The sequence below is a fragment of the Ranitomeya imitator genome, chromosome 2, assembly GCF_032444005.1.
Source record: "Ranitomeya imitator isolate aRanImi1 chromosome 2, aRanImi1.pri, whole genome shotgun sequence".
NCBI classification, from domain to species: Eukaryota; Metazoa; Chordata; class Amphibia; order Anura; family Dendrobatidae; genus Ranitomeya; species Ranitomeya imitator.
In genome coordinates, this window is record NC_091283.1 from 24,235,354 (window position 1) to 24,249,758 (window position 14,405).

At 51.6% G+C, this 14,405-nt stretch overlaps 1 protein-coding gene across 1 annotated transcript; it reads left to right on the top strand.

Annotated features, from left to right (window-relative positions):
• Window positions 1-4,032: 4,032 nt before the first annotated feature.
• Window positions 4,033-12,206, top strand: CKM (creatine kinase, M-type). Its single transcript, XM_069746179.1, has 8 exons — window positions 4,033-4,185; window positions 7,303-7,515; window positions 8,408-8,562; window positions 8,762-8,894; window positions 8,979-9,150; window positions 9,405-9,528; window positions 9,607-9,796; window positions 11,751-12,206. Exons 1-8 carry the CDS (start codon window positions 4,149-4,151, stop codon window positions 11,927-11,929), a joined length of 1,203 nt encoding a protein of 400 aa, XP_069602280.1. The 5' UTR covers window positions 4,033-4,148; the 3' UTR covers window positions 11,930-12,206.
• Window positions 12,207-14,405: the final 2,199 nt, after the last annotated feature.

Here is a 14,405-nt window from a genome sequence, read left to right on the forward strand (position 1 = left end):
GATCCTGTCTGCAGCCACCACTAGGGGGAGCTCCCTGTATACAGAGATACAGGATAAGATCCTGTCTGCAGCCACCACTAGGGGGAGCTCCCTGTATACAGAGATACATGATAAGATCCTGTCTGCAGCCACCACTAGGGGGAGCTCCCTGTATACAGAGATACATGATAAGATCCTGTCTGCAGCCACCACTAGGGGGAGCTCCCTGTATACAGAGATACATGATAAGATTCTGCATGCAGTCTCCACTAGGGGGAGTTCCCTGTATACAGAGATACATAATAAGATCCTGTCTGCAGTCACCTCTAGGAGGAGATCACTGTATACAGAGATACATGATAAGATCCTGTCTGCAATCACCACTAGGGGGAGCTCCCTGTATACAGAGATACAGGATAAGATCCTGTCTACAGCCACCACTAGGGGGAGCTCCCTGTATACAGAGATACATGATAAGATCCTGTCTGCAGCCACTACTAGGGGAGCGCCCTGTATACAGAGACACAGGATAAGATCCTGCCTGCAGTCACCACTAGGGGCAGCTTCCTGTATACAGAGATACATGATAAGATCCTGTCTGCAGCCAACACTAGGGGGAGCTCCCTGTATACAGAGATACATGATAAGATTCTGCATGCAGTCTCCACTAGGGGGAGTTCCCTGTATACAGAGATACATGATAAGATTCTGTCTGCAGCCACCACTAGGGGGAGCTCCCTGTATATAGAGATACATGATAAGATCCTGTCTGCAGCCACCACTAGGGGGAGCTCCCTCTATACAGAAATACAGGATAAGATCCTGTCTGCAGCCACCACTAGGGGGAAATCCCTGAATGCAGAGATACATGATATGATTCTGCCTGCAGCCACCACTAGGGGGAGCTCCCTGTATACAGAGATACATGATAAGATTCTGTCTGCAGCCACCACTAGGGGGAGCTCCCTGTATACAGAGGTACATAATAAGATCCTGTCTGCAGCCACCACTAGGGGCAGCTCCCTGTATACAGAGATACATGATGAGATCCTGTCTGCAGTCACCACTAGGGAGAGTTCCCTGTATACGGAGATACATGATAAGATCCTGTCTGCAGCCACCACTAGGGGGAGCTCCCTGTATACAGAGATACATGATAAGATCCTGTCTGCAGCCACCACTAGGGGGAGCTCCCTGTATACAGAGATACATGATAAGATCCTGTCTGCAGCCACCACTAGGGGCAGCTCCCTGTATACAGAGATACATGATAAGATCCTGTCTGCAGCCACCACTAGGGGGAGCTCCCTGTATACAGAGATACATGATAAGATCCTGTCTGCATCCACCACTAGGGGGAGCTCCCTGTATATAGAGATACATGATAAGATCCTGTCTGCAGCCACCACTAGGAGGAGCTCCCTGTATACAGAGATACATGATAAGATCCTGTCTGCAGCCACCACTAGGGGAGCTCCCTGTATACAGAGATACATGATAAGATCCTGTCTGCAGCCACCACTAGGGGCAGCTCCCTGTATACAGAGATACATGATAAGATCCTGTCTGCAGCCACCACTAGGGGGAGCTCCCTGTATACAGAGATACATGATAAGATCCTGTCTGCATCCACCACTAGGGGGAGCTCCCTGTATATAGAGATACATGATAAGATCCTGTCTGCAGCCACCACTAGGAGGAGCTCCCTGTATACAGAGATACATGATAAGATTCTGTCTGCAGCCACCACTAGGGGGAGCTCCCTGTATACAGAGATGCATGATAAGATCCTGTCTGCAGTCACCACTAGGGGGAGCTCCCTGTATACAGAGATACATGATAAGATCCTGTCTGCAGCCACCACTAGGGGGAGCTCCCTGTATACAGAGATACATGATAAGATCCTGTCTGCAGCCACCACTAGGGGGAGCTCCCTGTATACAGAGATACATGATAAGATCCTGTCTGCAGCCACCACTAGGGGGAGCTCCCTGTATACAGAGATACATGATAAGATCCTGTCTGCAGTCACCACTAGGGGGAGCTCCCTGTATACAGAGATACATGATAAGATCCTGTCTGCAGCCACCATTAGGGGGAGCTCCCTGTATATAGAGATACATGATAAGATCCTGTCTGCAGCCACCACTAGGCGGAGCTCCCTGTATACAGAGATACATGATAAGATCCTGTCTGCAGCCACCATTAGGGGGAGCTCCCTGTATACAGAGAGACATGATAAGATCCTGTCTGCAGCCACCACTAGGGAGAGTTCCCTGTATACGGAGATACATGATAAGATCCTGTCTGCAGCCACCACTAGGGGGAGCTCCCTGTATACAGAGATACATGATAAGATCCTGTCTGCAGCCACCACTAGGGGGAGCTCCCTGTATACAGAGATACATGATAAGATCCTGTCTGCAGCCACCACTAGGGGCAGCTCCCTGTATACAGAGATACATGATAAGATCCTGTCTGCAGCCACCACTAGGGGGAGCTCCCTGTATACAGAGATACATGATAAGATCCTGTCTGCATCCACCACTAGGGGGAGCTCCCTGTATATAGAGATACATGATAAGATCCTGTCTGCAGCCACCACTAGGAGGAGCTCCCTGTATACAGAGATACATGATAAGATCCTGTCTGCAGCCACCACTAGGGGAGCTCCCTGTATACAGAGATACATGATAAGATCCTGTCTGCAGCCACCACTAGGGGCAGCTCCCTGTATACAGAGATACATGATAAGATCCTGTCTGCAGCCACCACTAGGGGGAGCTCCCTGTATACAGAGATACATGATAAGATCCTGTCTGCATCCACCACTAGGGGGAGCTCCCTGTATATAGAGATACATGATAAGATCCTGTCTGCAGCCACCACTAGGAGGAGCTCCCTGTATACAGAGATACATGATAAGATTCTGTCTGCAGCCACCACTAGGGGGAGCTCCCTGTATACAGAGATGCATGATAAGATCCTGTCTGCAGTCACCACTAGGGGGAGCTCCCTGTATACAGAGATACATGATAAGATCCTGTCTGCAGCCACCACTAGGGGGAGCTCCCTGTATACAGAGATACATGATAAGATCCTGTCTGCAGCCACCACTAGGGGGAGCTCCCTGTATACAGAGATACATGATAAGATCCTGTCTGCAGCCACCACTAGGGGGAGCTCCCTGTATACAGAGATACATGATAAGATCCTGTCTGCAGTCACCACTAGGGGGAGCTCCCTGTATACAGAGATACATGATAAGATCCTGTCTGCAGCCACCATTAGGGGGAGCTCCCTGTATATAGAGATACATGATAAGATCCTGTCTGCAGCCACCACTAGGCGGAGCTCCCTGTATACAGAGATACATGATAAGATCCTGTCTGCAGCCACCATTAGGGGGAGCTCCCTGTATACAGAGAGACATGATAAGATCCTGTCTGCAGCCACCATTAGGGGGAGCTCCCTGTATACAGAGAGACATGACAGGAGTATGTGGCTCGGGCCCTCTGCAGTCACTAGGCCTGCTCTATGGTAGGTACCACATTAGCTACCGGTATACAGCAGGATGGAGTGTGACGGGGCCACAATGCTAACGAGGAGGTTCTCTGTCCCCAGAGAGGTTGCGGTCAGTCCCTTAGACCCTGGTACTATGTGGCCCTGCAGGGAGTATGTGTTTAGGGCCTCACTTCCAGAGGTTTTAGTTGAAGCTGCCTGCACTATTGTTATCGGTGTGCGCAGGCCTCATGTAGATTGTCAGCTCTTTGGGTCATTAATACTGCCAATGTTAATTGCATGGATATTTTCTGCTCGCAGTTATCAGCCCCCCTCTAACATGTCACCCAGAAGGTGTCAGCACATGAGCCCCCTGTACCCCCCCCAACCCCCTCCCCGCTCTCATGTACCCCTGCAAGGTGACAGAGTGGGCATCCTCTGTGGAGATATCACCCTGCAGGGGAGCTCCCCCCCACTGTCCCCTCTAATAATAACTCCCTGTAAACTGAGCTCTTCTCCTCCAGATAAAGGCATCTTCACAGGCAGAGCAGCAGCCAATCAGATCGTGGCCGCCCTGATGACATCACGGTGACGCGCTTCACACCTCTCCGCTGTGGCCAATAGGACGGCTCTGACCATTATATATTGGGGGATTTGGGGACAGACTGATGGGTCACCCTGAAGTTTGCTCCGTCTCTACAGCAGGTAATGCTTCTTAACCCCTTTCTTGCCAGGGACATCCACTACTTAATGCTTTGTGGCCGGAGAGGACACAGAAAGCTGCAGAACTTTATAACTACTTTTATTACAAAATTAACGGGAACCTGCAGATTTATAAAGTAAGATGGACATCGAGGGGGTGCAGCCCCCGAATACTGCAAACTGTGCTCTTCTGTCCAACAGAGAAACACTGACTGCAGAGCGAGCCTTGCTCCAACATTAACCCCAACCTGCACCAACAGGTAGCAGAGGTAACCCTGCACTGACACCAACCCCAAACCTGACACCGTCACCTATTGTAGATCAAATTATGCATGAATCCCTGCACCGATAATAACCCCAGCACTGACTGCAAAGTTAACACCGACACCCTGCACTGCAGACCAGCAACCCATGCCCCAACCCCAGCACTGACTGCAAAGCTAACACCGGCACCCTGAACTGCCGACCACGAACCCATGCCCCAACCCTGACTGCAAAGCTAACACCGGCACTCTGCACTGCCGACCACCAACCCATGCCCCAACCCCAGCACTGACTGCACAGCTAACACCGGCACCCTGCACTGCAGACCACCAACCCATGCCCCAACCACAGCACTGACTGCAAAGCTAACACTGGCACTCTGCACTGCCGACCACCAACCCATGCCCCAACCCCAGCACTGACTGCAAAGCTAACACCGGCACCCTGCACTGCAGACCACCAACCCATGCCCCAACCCCAGCACTGACTGCACAGCTAACACCGGCACCCTGCACTGCAGACCACCAACCCATGCCCCAACCACAGCACTGACTGCAAAGCTAACACTGGCACTCTGCTCTGCCGACCACCAACCCATGCCCCAACCCCAGCACTGACTGCAAAGCTAACACCGGCACCCTGCACTGCAGACCACCAACCCATGCCCCAACCCCTGCACTGACTGCAAAGCTAACACCGGCACCCTGAACTGCCGACCACGAACCCATGCCCCAACCCCTGCACTGACTGCAAAGTTAACACCGGCACCCTGAACTGCCGACCACGAACCCATGCCCCAACCACAGCACTGACTGCAAAGCTAACACTGGCACTCTGCACTGCCGACCACCAACCCATGCCCCAACCCCAGCACTGACTACAAAACTAACACCGGTACCCTGAACTGCCGACCACCACCCATGCCCCAACCCCAGCACTGATTGAAAAGCTAACACCGGCACTCTGAACTGCCGACCAGTAACCCATGCCCCAACCCCAGCACTGACTGCAAAGCTAACACCGGCACTCTGCACTTCTGACCACCAACCCATGCCCCAATCCCAGCACTGACTGCACAGCTAACACCGGCACCATGCACTGCAGACCACCAACCCATGCCCCAACCCCAGCACTGACTGAAAAGCTAACACCGGCACCCCGAACTGCCGACCACCAACCCATGCCCCAACCCCAGCACTGACTGCAAAGCTAACACCGGCACCATCCACTGCCGACCACCAACCCATGCCCCAACCCCAGCACTGACTGCACAGCTAACACCGGCACCCTGAACTGCCGACCACCAACCCATGCCCCAACCCCAGCACTGACTGCACAGCTAATACCCTCCACTACCGACCCCTGTCCGAATCACTAACTGCTGCACCAACCCCAAAAATGCACCAACACTAACTGCTCTGCCAACCCCAATAATAACTGTCACTAACCCCGACACTGGCTGCGGAGCGGACCCGCCATTAGACCTCGCTTCAACATAAAGATCCACATTTACCTCTATATCATCTACTACATTACACCTAACCCTGACCTGCAGAACATTTTCTATTCCAAGATCCTGAAAAAAGCATAATATTGCAGAGCATTTCACCCCCACTGCAGAGCACTCCACCACCACTGCACAATATGTCTCTTCCACTGCAGAACATGTCACTTCCACTGCAGAACTTGTCTCTCCCACTGCAGAACATGTCACTTCCACTGCAGAACATGTCACTTCCACTGCAGAACATGTCCCTTCCACTGCAGAACATGTCACTTCCACTGCAGAACATGTCACTTCCACTGCAGAACATGTCACTTCCACTGCAGAACATGTCACTTCCACTGCAGAACATGTCACTTCCACTGCAGAACATGTCGCTTCCACTGCAGAACATGTCACTTCCACTGCAGAACATGTCGCTTCCACTGCAGAACATGTCGCTTCCACTGCAGAACATGTCACTTCCACTGCAGAACATGTCACTTCCACTGCAGAACTTGTCTCTTCCACTGCAGAACATGTCACTTCCACTACAGAACTTGTCTCTTCCACTGCAGAACATGTCACTTCCACTGCAGAACATGTCACTTCCACTGCAGAACTTGTCTCTTCCACTGCAGAACATGTCACTTCCACTGCAGAGCCCTCCACCGCCACTGCAGAACATGTCACTTCCACTGCAGAACATGTCACTTCCACTGCAGAACTTGTCTCTTCCACTGCAGAACATGTCACTTCCACTACAGAACTTGTCTCTTCCACTGCAGAACATGTCACTTCCACTACAGAACATGTCGCTTCCACTGCAGAGCCCTCCACCGCCACTGCAGAACATGTCACTTCCACTGCAGAGCATGTTCTGCGTATGACTTGAGATTTCTCCATCTCAATGTTCCTGCTGCCTCTTATGGGAGAATTGAATAGTTGGGGGAGTTACCAGAACCCCACCCCAAACCTCTTGCTGTTTACCACAATTTGAGACCCCCTTGCACCCCCCACCCGGAACCAGCCTCTCCTGCCCATCTCCTGTCACCAGCTGCCACCACCTGTCAGCCGGCTGAGAGGTCTATCTATATATACTGAGAATGTGCTGTCACTGCACGGATACCGTGGCACTTGTGGGAGAACTCACGCACTGGGTGACACTCTACACCACAACTGTTACATAACATGACCCTCCGACTACTACAAAGAGTGAAGGGTCTCACGTATTCATGTGCAGCTGCCAGGGGAAGGGCGCCGGGTGCCCAAAATGCATCAGGTCGTTTTACTAATGGAACTTTGTGGATCTCTATCCAGCCTCTCCCGCGCCCTTCCATTCACCGACCTGCACTAACCCTTCCTTTCCGCAGGTCCAGCCCGAACTCTCACCATGCCTTTCGGAAACACCCACAACAACTTCAAGCTGAACTATTCAGTGGAGGAGGAATTTCCCGACCTCACCAAACACAACAACCACATGGCCAAAGCCCTGACTCTTGACATCTACAAGAAGCTCAGAGACAAGCAGACACCCAGCGGCTTCACCCTTGACGATGTCATCCAGACCGGTGTGGACAACCCTGGTGAGTTGTACTGTTCTGCTGTATAGGCATCCCACACCGTGCAGGGCCATGAGCAGTAAGGAGGGTCCTCAACCCTGAGACCAAGAGCCGACCAGGGCTCCCAGAACCTGCTCCGTGAGGGACAGATTTATCACTGTCTACCACTTAGAGACCATGGGCCAAATTTATCCCAGAGGTGCTCGGAGAATGATAGATGTTGTTCAGCTTGCTAGATAAGATGGGAGACTTTTTATTTCCATATGCCACCTCTTGGTTGGGCTACGTTCTGCTCACTGATTTTGCCTGCCTGACCCGCCACCCTCACTGGTGATTGACAGCTTGCTGACTTGGCTTGACCCTGAGCTCCAGGCACGGCCACGCTGTCAATCACCAGTGAAGGTGGAGGGCATGCAAAATCCGAGAGTGGATCTGTGAAATGAGCTTTTCGGCAATGCTCAGGGTGCACCCAGCATATCCCATACAAGAATCCCTTTAAGTCACCTCCTATGTTGTAGACATGAAAGCATTAAAAAATGTGTTAAACATAATAAATCTGGAAGAAGACGGGTCTTCTAGTTTGTTGCATTACTTAAGTCTTTTTAGAAATCACTTCTACTCTTCTTGAGTTCCACCAGGTCTTATACTGCAGTCACATCCAGAGCTGCTGTCATGGAACAGAAGCTTGCACCTTTGGTAGTGACAGGAGGATAAGACTAGATAACAATAAAGGTTGTATCGGTCAGATGTAGAAGATGTAGTGTCCTGTTACAGCATGTAGATAATGTCACAGAATAGAGGTGAAATCTTCTTTCAGGATTCACCCAGGATGAGCCTCCAATGTAGCAGTAGTAGAATAGGATTCCACCAGGTCCCGGGAGCTCACACATCTGACTTCTTCCTCTTCCCGCTTCAGGACACCCTTTTATTATGACTGTCGGCTGCGTTGCTGGAGATGAAGAATCCTACGAAGTGTTCAAGGATCTGTTGGACCCAGTCATTGAGGATCGTCACAACGGCTACAAGCCCACAGACAAGCACAAGACTGACCTCAACTTCAGCAACCTGAAGGTAAGAAGCAGCGGTGGCTGTACGGTATAATGTGTCCAGCTCTGGGCGTTATAATCCTATAATGCGGCAGCACAGGACTGATCGCCTTTTAGGATTTTATGCGCCATAAAATCCCCAATTTTGTCAAGTCCAGTTGATGGAGAAGCTGGAGAGGGAGCGAGAAGAGGCCACAAACTGAACCGGCTGCTTGTCTTTTCAGGGAGGTGATGATCTGGACCCAAACTACGTCCTGAGCAGCCGTGTGAGGACTGGTCGCAGCATCAAGGGATACACCCTGCCCCCCCACTGCAGCCGTGGTGAGCGCCGCGCCATTGAGAAGCTGTCCATCCAGGGTAAGTGATCAGGGGATGGTGGGTCGCAGTGTGTGCTCACAGCTAGCCTGTGGCCACCGAAATGATGTCCATCTCTCTTCGCAGCTCTCAACAGCCTGACAGGAGAATTCAAGGGCAAATACTATCCCCTGAAGGACATGTCAGACGCCGAGCAGCAGCAGCTCATCGACGACCACTTCCTGTTTGACAAGCCTGTGTCTCCCTTGCTTCTGGCTGCTGGCATGGCTCGTGACTGGCCCGATGCCCGCGGTATCTGGTACGTGACTGCACAGCTCGTCTGGGAGACAATCCAGGTCATTAAATAGTTGCTTGGGGACAGGATTTGTTTGGTGGCTGCTCGTTGTCATTCTGCCCCATATGTGAAGGCTTCTAGAAACATAGATAGTACCGGCATGTGTTGCCTACCTTGTCTGGACACCTGTGTTCCTTCAGTGGCCGTTCTATAGTTGCCCCATCAGATCAGGGAGGACTTCTGGCCACAAAGGCTCATTGTATCCTCATCTCTTCCAGGCACAATGATAACAAGACTTTCTTGGTCTGGGTGAATGAAGAGGACCATCTGAGAGTTATTTCCATGCAGAAGGGTGGTAACATGAAGGAGGTCTTCCAACGCTTCTGTGTTGGTCTCCAAAAGGTAAGACGAAAACTTCCATTCTCCTTTACAAACACATGATCTATGGCTTCTGGTCTCACCTCTGGTTATCCGTCACAGATTGAAGAGATCTTCAAGGCCGCTGGACATCCCTTCAGCTGGAGCGAGCATCTTGGTTACATCCTGACCTGCCCATCCAACCTGGGCACAGGTCTCAGGGGGGGTGTTCACGTCAAACTCCCCAACCTCAGCAAGCACGCCAAATTCGAGGAGATCTTGACCAGACTCCGTCTACAAAAGAGAGGCACTGGTGAGTGTGGTTTTTCAACTACTGTCCAGTCATCCTCGGGATAGGTATATGTAAGAGGATGATCAGGCCCTATAGTGGTTCATATAAGAGGATCATGGGGCCCCGTACTGGTTCATATAAGAGGAGGATGGGGCCACATACTGGTTCATATACAGGGAAGATGAGCCCTCATACAGGGAAGATGGGAACCATACAGATTCATATACAGGGAAGATGGGGCCCGATACTAGCTCATACAAAGGGAACAAGGGGCCCCCTACAGGTTCATATACAAGGAAGATGGGGTCCCATACAGGGAAGATGGGACCCATACAGATTCATATACAGGGAAGATGGGGCCCGATACTGGCTCATACACAGGGAACAAGGGGCCCCATACAGGTTCATATACAAGGAAGATGGGGTCCCATACAGGTTCATATATAGAGAAGATTAGGCCCCATACAGGTTCATATACAAGGAAGATGGGGTCCCATACAGATTCATATACAGGGAAGATGGGGCCCGATACTAGCTCATACACAGGGAACAAGGGGCCCCATACAGGTTCATATACAAGGAAGATGGGGTCCCATACAGGTTCATATATAGAGATTAGGCCCCATACAGGTTCATATACAAGGAAGATGGGGTCCCATACAGATTCATATACAGGGAAGATGGGGCCCGATACTAGCTCATACACAGGGAACAAGGGGCCCCATACAGGTTCATATACAAGGAAGATGGGGCCACATACAGGTTCATATACAAGGAAGATTAGGCCCCATACAGGTTCATATACCGGAAAGATGGGCTCTCATACAGGTTCATTTACTGGGAAGATGGGCCCTCATACAGGTTCATAGACAGGGAAGATGGGCCCTCATACAGGTTCATACACATGGAAGATGGGGCCCCATACAGGTTCATATAAAGGGAAGATGGGGCCACATACAGGTTCATATACAGGGAAGATGGGGCCCCATACAGGTTCATATACGGGGAGATGGGGCCCCATACAGGTTCATATAAAGGGAAGATGGGGCCACATACTGGTTCATATACGGGGAGATGGGCCCTCATACAGGTTCATAGACAGGGAAGATGGGCCCTCATACAGGTTCATACACATGGAAGATGGGGCCCCATACAGGTTCATATAAAGGGAAGATGGGGCCCCATACAGGTTCATATAAAGGGAAGATGGGGCCACATACAGGTTCATATGCGGGGAGATGGGGCCCCATACAGGTTCATATACGGGGAGATGGGGCCCCATACAGGTTCATATAAAGGGAAGATGGGGCCACATACTGGTTCATATACGGGGAGATGGGCCCTCATACAGGTTCCTATACAGGGAAGATGGGCACTCATACAGCTTCATATAAAGGGAAGATGGGGCCCCATACAGGTTCATATAAAGGGAAGATGGGGCCACATACTGGTTCATATACGGGGAGATGGGCCCTCATACAGGTTCATAGACAGGGAAGATGGGCCCTCATACAGGTTCATACACATGGAAGATGGGGCCCCATACAGGTTCATATAAAGGGAAGATGGGGCCACATACAGGTTCATATACGGGGAGATGGGCCCTCATACAGGTTCATATGCAGGGAAGATGGGGCCCCATACAGGTTCATATAAAGGGAAGATGGGGCCACATACAGGTTCATATACAGAGAAGATGGGGTCCGATACAGGTTCATATACAGGTTCATATAAAGGGAAGACGGGGCCCCATACTGGCTCATACACAGGGAGGATGGGCCCCATACTGGTTTGTACACAGGAACGATGGTGCCCCATACTGGTTCATACACAGGGTGAATAACGCCCGTAGTACGTCAGTCAGTATTCATAACTCCAGCTGGCTACTAATGAAGCAGAGCGGACTCTGTAGCTGCTCGCATCTTGGACTGAGTGTCCCGTCCACGGCTCTCACCTCCATCTTCTCTCTTCACAGGTGGAGTCGACACTGCCGCCGTCGGAGGCACCTTTGACATTTCCAATGCTGACAGACTGGGCTTCTCTGAGGTGGACCAGGTCCAGATGGTGGTGGATGGTGTGAAGCTGATGGTTGAGATGGAGAAGAAGCTGGAGAAGGGAGGATCCATTGATGACTTGATTCCAGCACAGAAGTAAATTGCGCAGCAGAGACAGAGCCCTACAGGTCCCCGCACCACCGGGCGGGCCCAGGAGACCCCACTGAGATCATTAGAGGTTGGAAGAGACGTCTTCATAGGATGGCATTAGAAATGGGGAGAGAGAGGGGGAATCACCGGCCACGGCACGGCCCCTCGAGGTGCGGCATCACATCCTGATGGTTTCATTGTATATATTGTAAAACACCAGGTCCCCCCCATTTACTATGTGCCCCCCGATAACAGCAGAAGGCAATAAAGGAGAATTTCCCCTCTGATTCTTCTATATGTGATGGTGAAGTGAATGTGAGCACAGAGAGATGTATGAGTGATTCAAGGAGTGTACACCTTGAATGTGCGCAGTCCCAGTGTGACACCTGTAGAGGGGGCTCTTTACCACGGTGACACACGTAGAGGGGCTCTTTACCACGGTGACACCTGTAGAGGGGGCTCTATACCAGTGTGATACCCGTGGAGGGGGCTCTGTACCAGTGTGATACCCGTAGAGGGGGCTCTATACCAGGGTGACACCTGTAGAAGGGGCTCTAGATGAGGGTGACATCTGTAGAAGGGGCTCTATACCAGTGTGATACCTGTAGAGGGGGCTCTTTACCAGGGTGACACCTGTAGAGGGGGCTCTACATGAGGGTTATACCTGTAGAGGGGGCTCTTTACCAGGGTGACACCTGTAGAGGGGGCTCTACACCAGGGTGATATCTGTAGAAGGGGCTCTACACGAGGGTGACACCTGTAGAGGGGGCTGTATACCAGTGTGACTCCTGTACAAGAGGCTCTACCAGTGTGACACCAGTAGAGGGGGCTCTATACCAGGGTGACACCTATAGAGGGGGCTGTATACCAGGGTGACACCTGTAGAGGAGGCTCTATACCAGGGTGACACCTGTAGGGGGGCTGTATACCAGTGTGACACCTGTAGAGGGGGCTGTATACCAGGGTGACACCTGTAGAGGGGGCTGTATACCAGGGTGACACCTGTAGAGGGGGCTGTATACCAGGGTGACACCTGTAGAGGGGGCTGTATACCAGGGTTTCACCTGTAGAGGGGGCTGTATACCAGGGTGACACCTGTACAGGGGGCTGTATACGAGGGTGACACCTGTAGAGGGGGCTGTATACGAGGGTGACACCTGTAGAGGGGGCTGTATACCAGTGTCACACATGTAGAGGGGCTCAAAATCAAAGAAGCTTTATTGGCAGGACCAAACAAACATTAGTTTTGCCAAACCACGTGTTCAGTAGGGAATAGGGGCTGTGGGGATAATGGGTGGGGACTGTGGGAACGATGGATGGGGTACAGGGTGGGGGCTAAGGAAGTTCATGGCATATCATGGCTGTCTTTCTCGCAGTCTATGGCTCGCACTCACATACCGCGCTGCTATCTCCACTGCGCTCTCTTCTTCCCCCAGCAGGATATATGTTTTCTCTTCCTCCTTCATGGAGCTGAAATCCGGGAAGAGATCGGAGAGTCTCCTGAAGTGAGTGTCACTCACTGCTGAGTATTTGGTGCAGTGTAGCAGGAAGTGGGTCTCATCCTCCAGGTCACAGTGTAGGCACAGTCTGTCTTCTCTGGGCTTGTAGCCATGTCTGTGCCGGCCGACCTCGATGGCCAGACAGTGGGCACTGAGTCTATACCGGCTCAGGATCTGGCGGTCTCTGGGGTCCGGGAGTGTCTCCAGATATGGAGCCAGTCTGTAGTCTCTCTGTAGACTCTGGTACATGATCAGTTTCTGTGAGCTGATGATCTCGTTCCTCCAGACACTGACGTACTTCTCCTGTCCCTCCTCTACCATCTTCCTGATTGTGGCTTTTGTAAGATTGTTTTGGTTGACAGTTCGGTCAGGTTTGGTTTGGGTGAGCTGTTCCGGGGGTCCTGGTTTGTGGGGACCACCTATATGTAGCATGGCTTTATGGTGACAGGAGCTAGGGTTGCTACTCTAGGTGAGCCTGGAATGACAGCGCCCTCTTCAGGACTGCTAGGTGCAGTGGGAATCTGCCCAGCTCAGCCCGGCAGGCATTGTTGGTGGTGCTCCGATGGACCTGGAGAAGGCGTTTACAGAATTCCCGGTGGAATATTTCTGTTGGACTGAATGGCTCTATATCAGGGTGACACCTGTTGATGGTGCTCTATACCAGTGTGACACCTATAGACGTGACTGTATACCAGGGTGACACCTGTAGAGTGGGCTGTTTACCAGTGTTACACCTGTAGACGCAGCTGTATACCAGGGTGACACTTGTAGAGAGGGCTGTATACCAGAGTGACACCTGTAGACGGGGCTGTATACCAGAGTGACACCTGTAGAGGGGGCTGTATACCAGGGTGACACCTGTAGAGGAGGCGGCTGTATACCAGGGTGACACCTGTAGAGGGGGCTGTATACCAGAGTGACACCTGTAGAAGGGGCTGTATACCAGAGTGACACCTGTAGAGGGGGCTGCATACCAGGGTGACACAT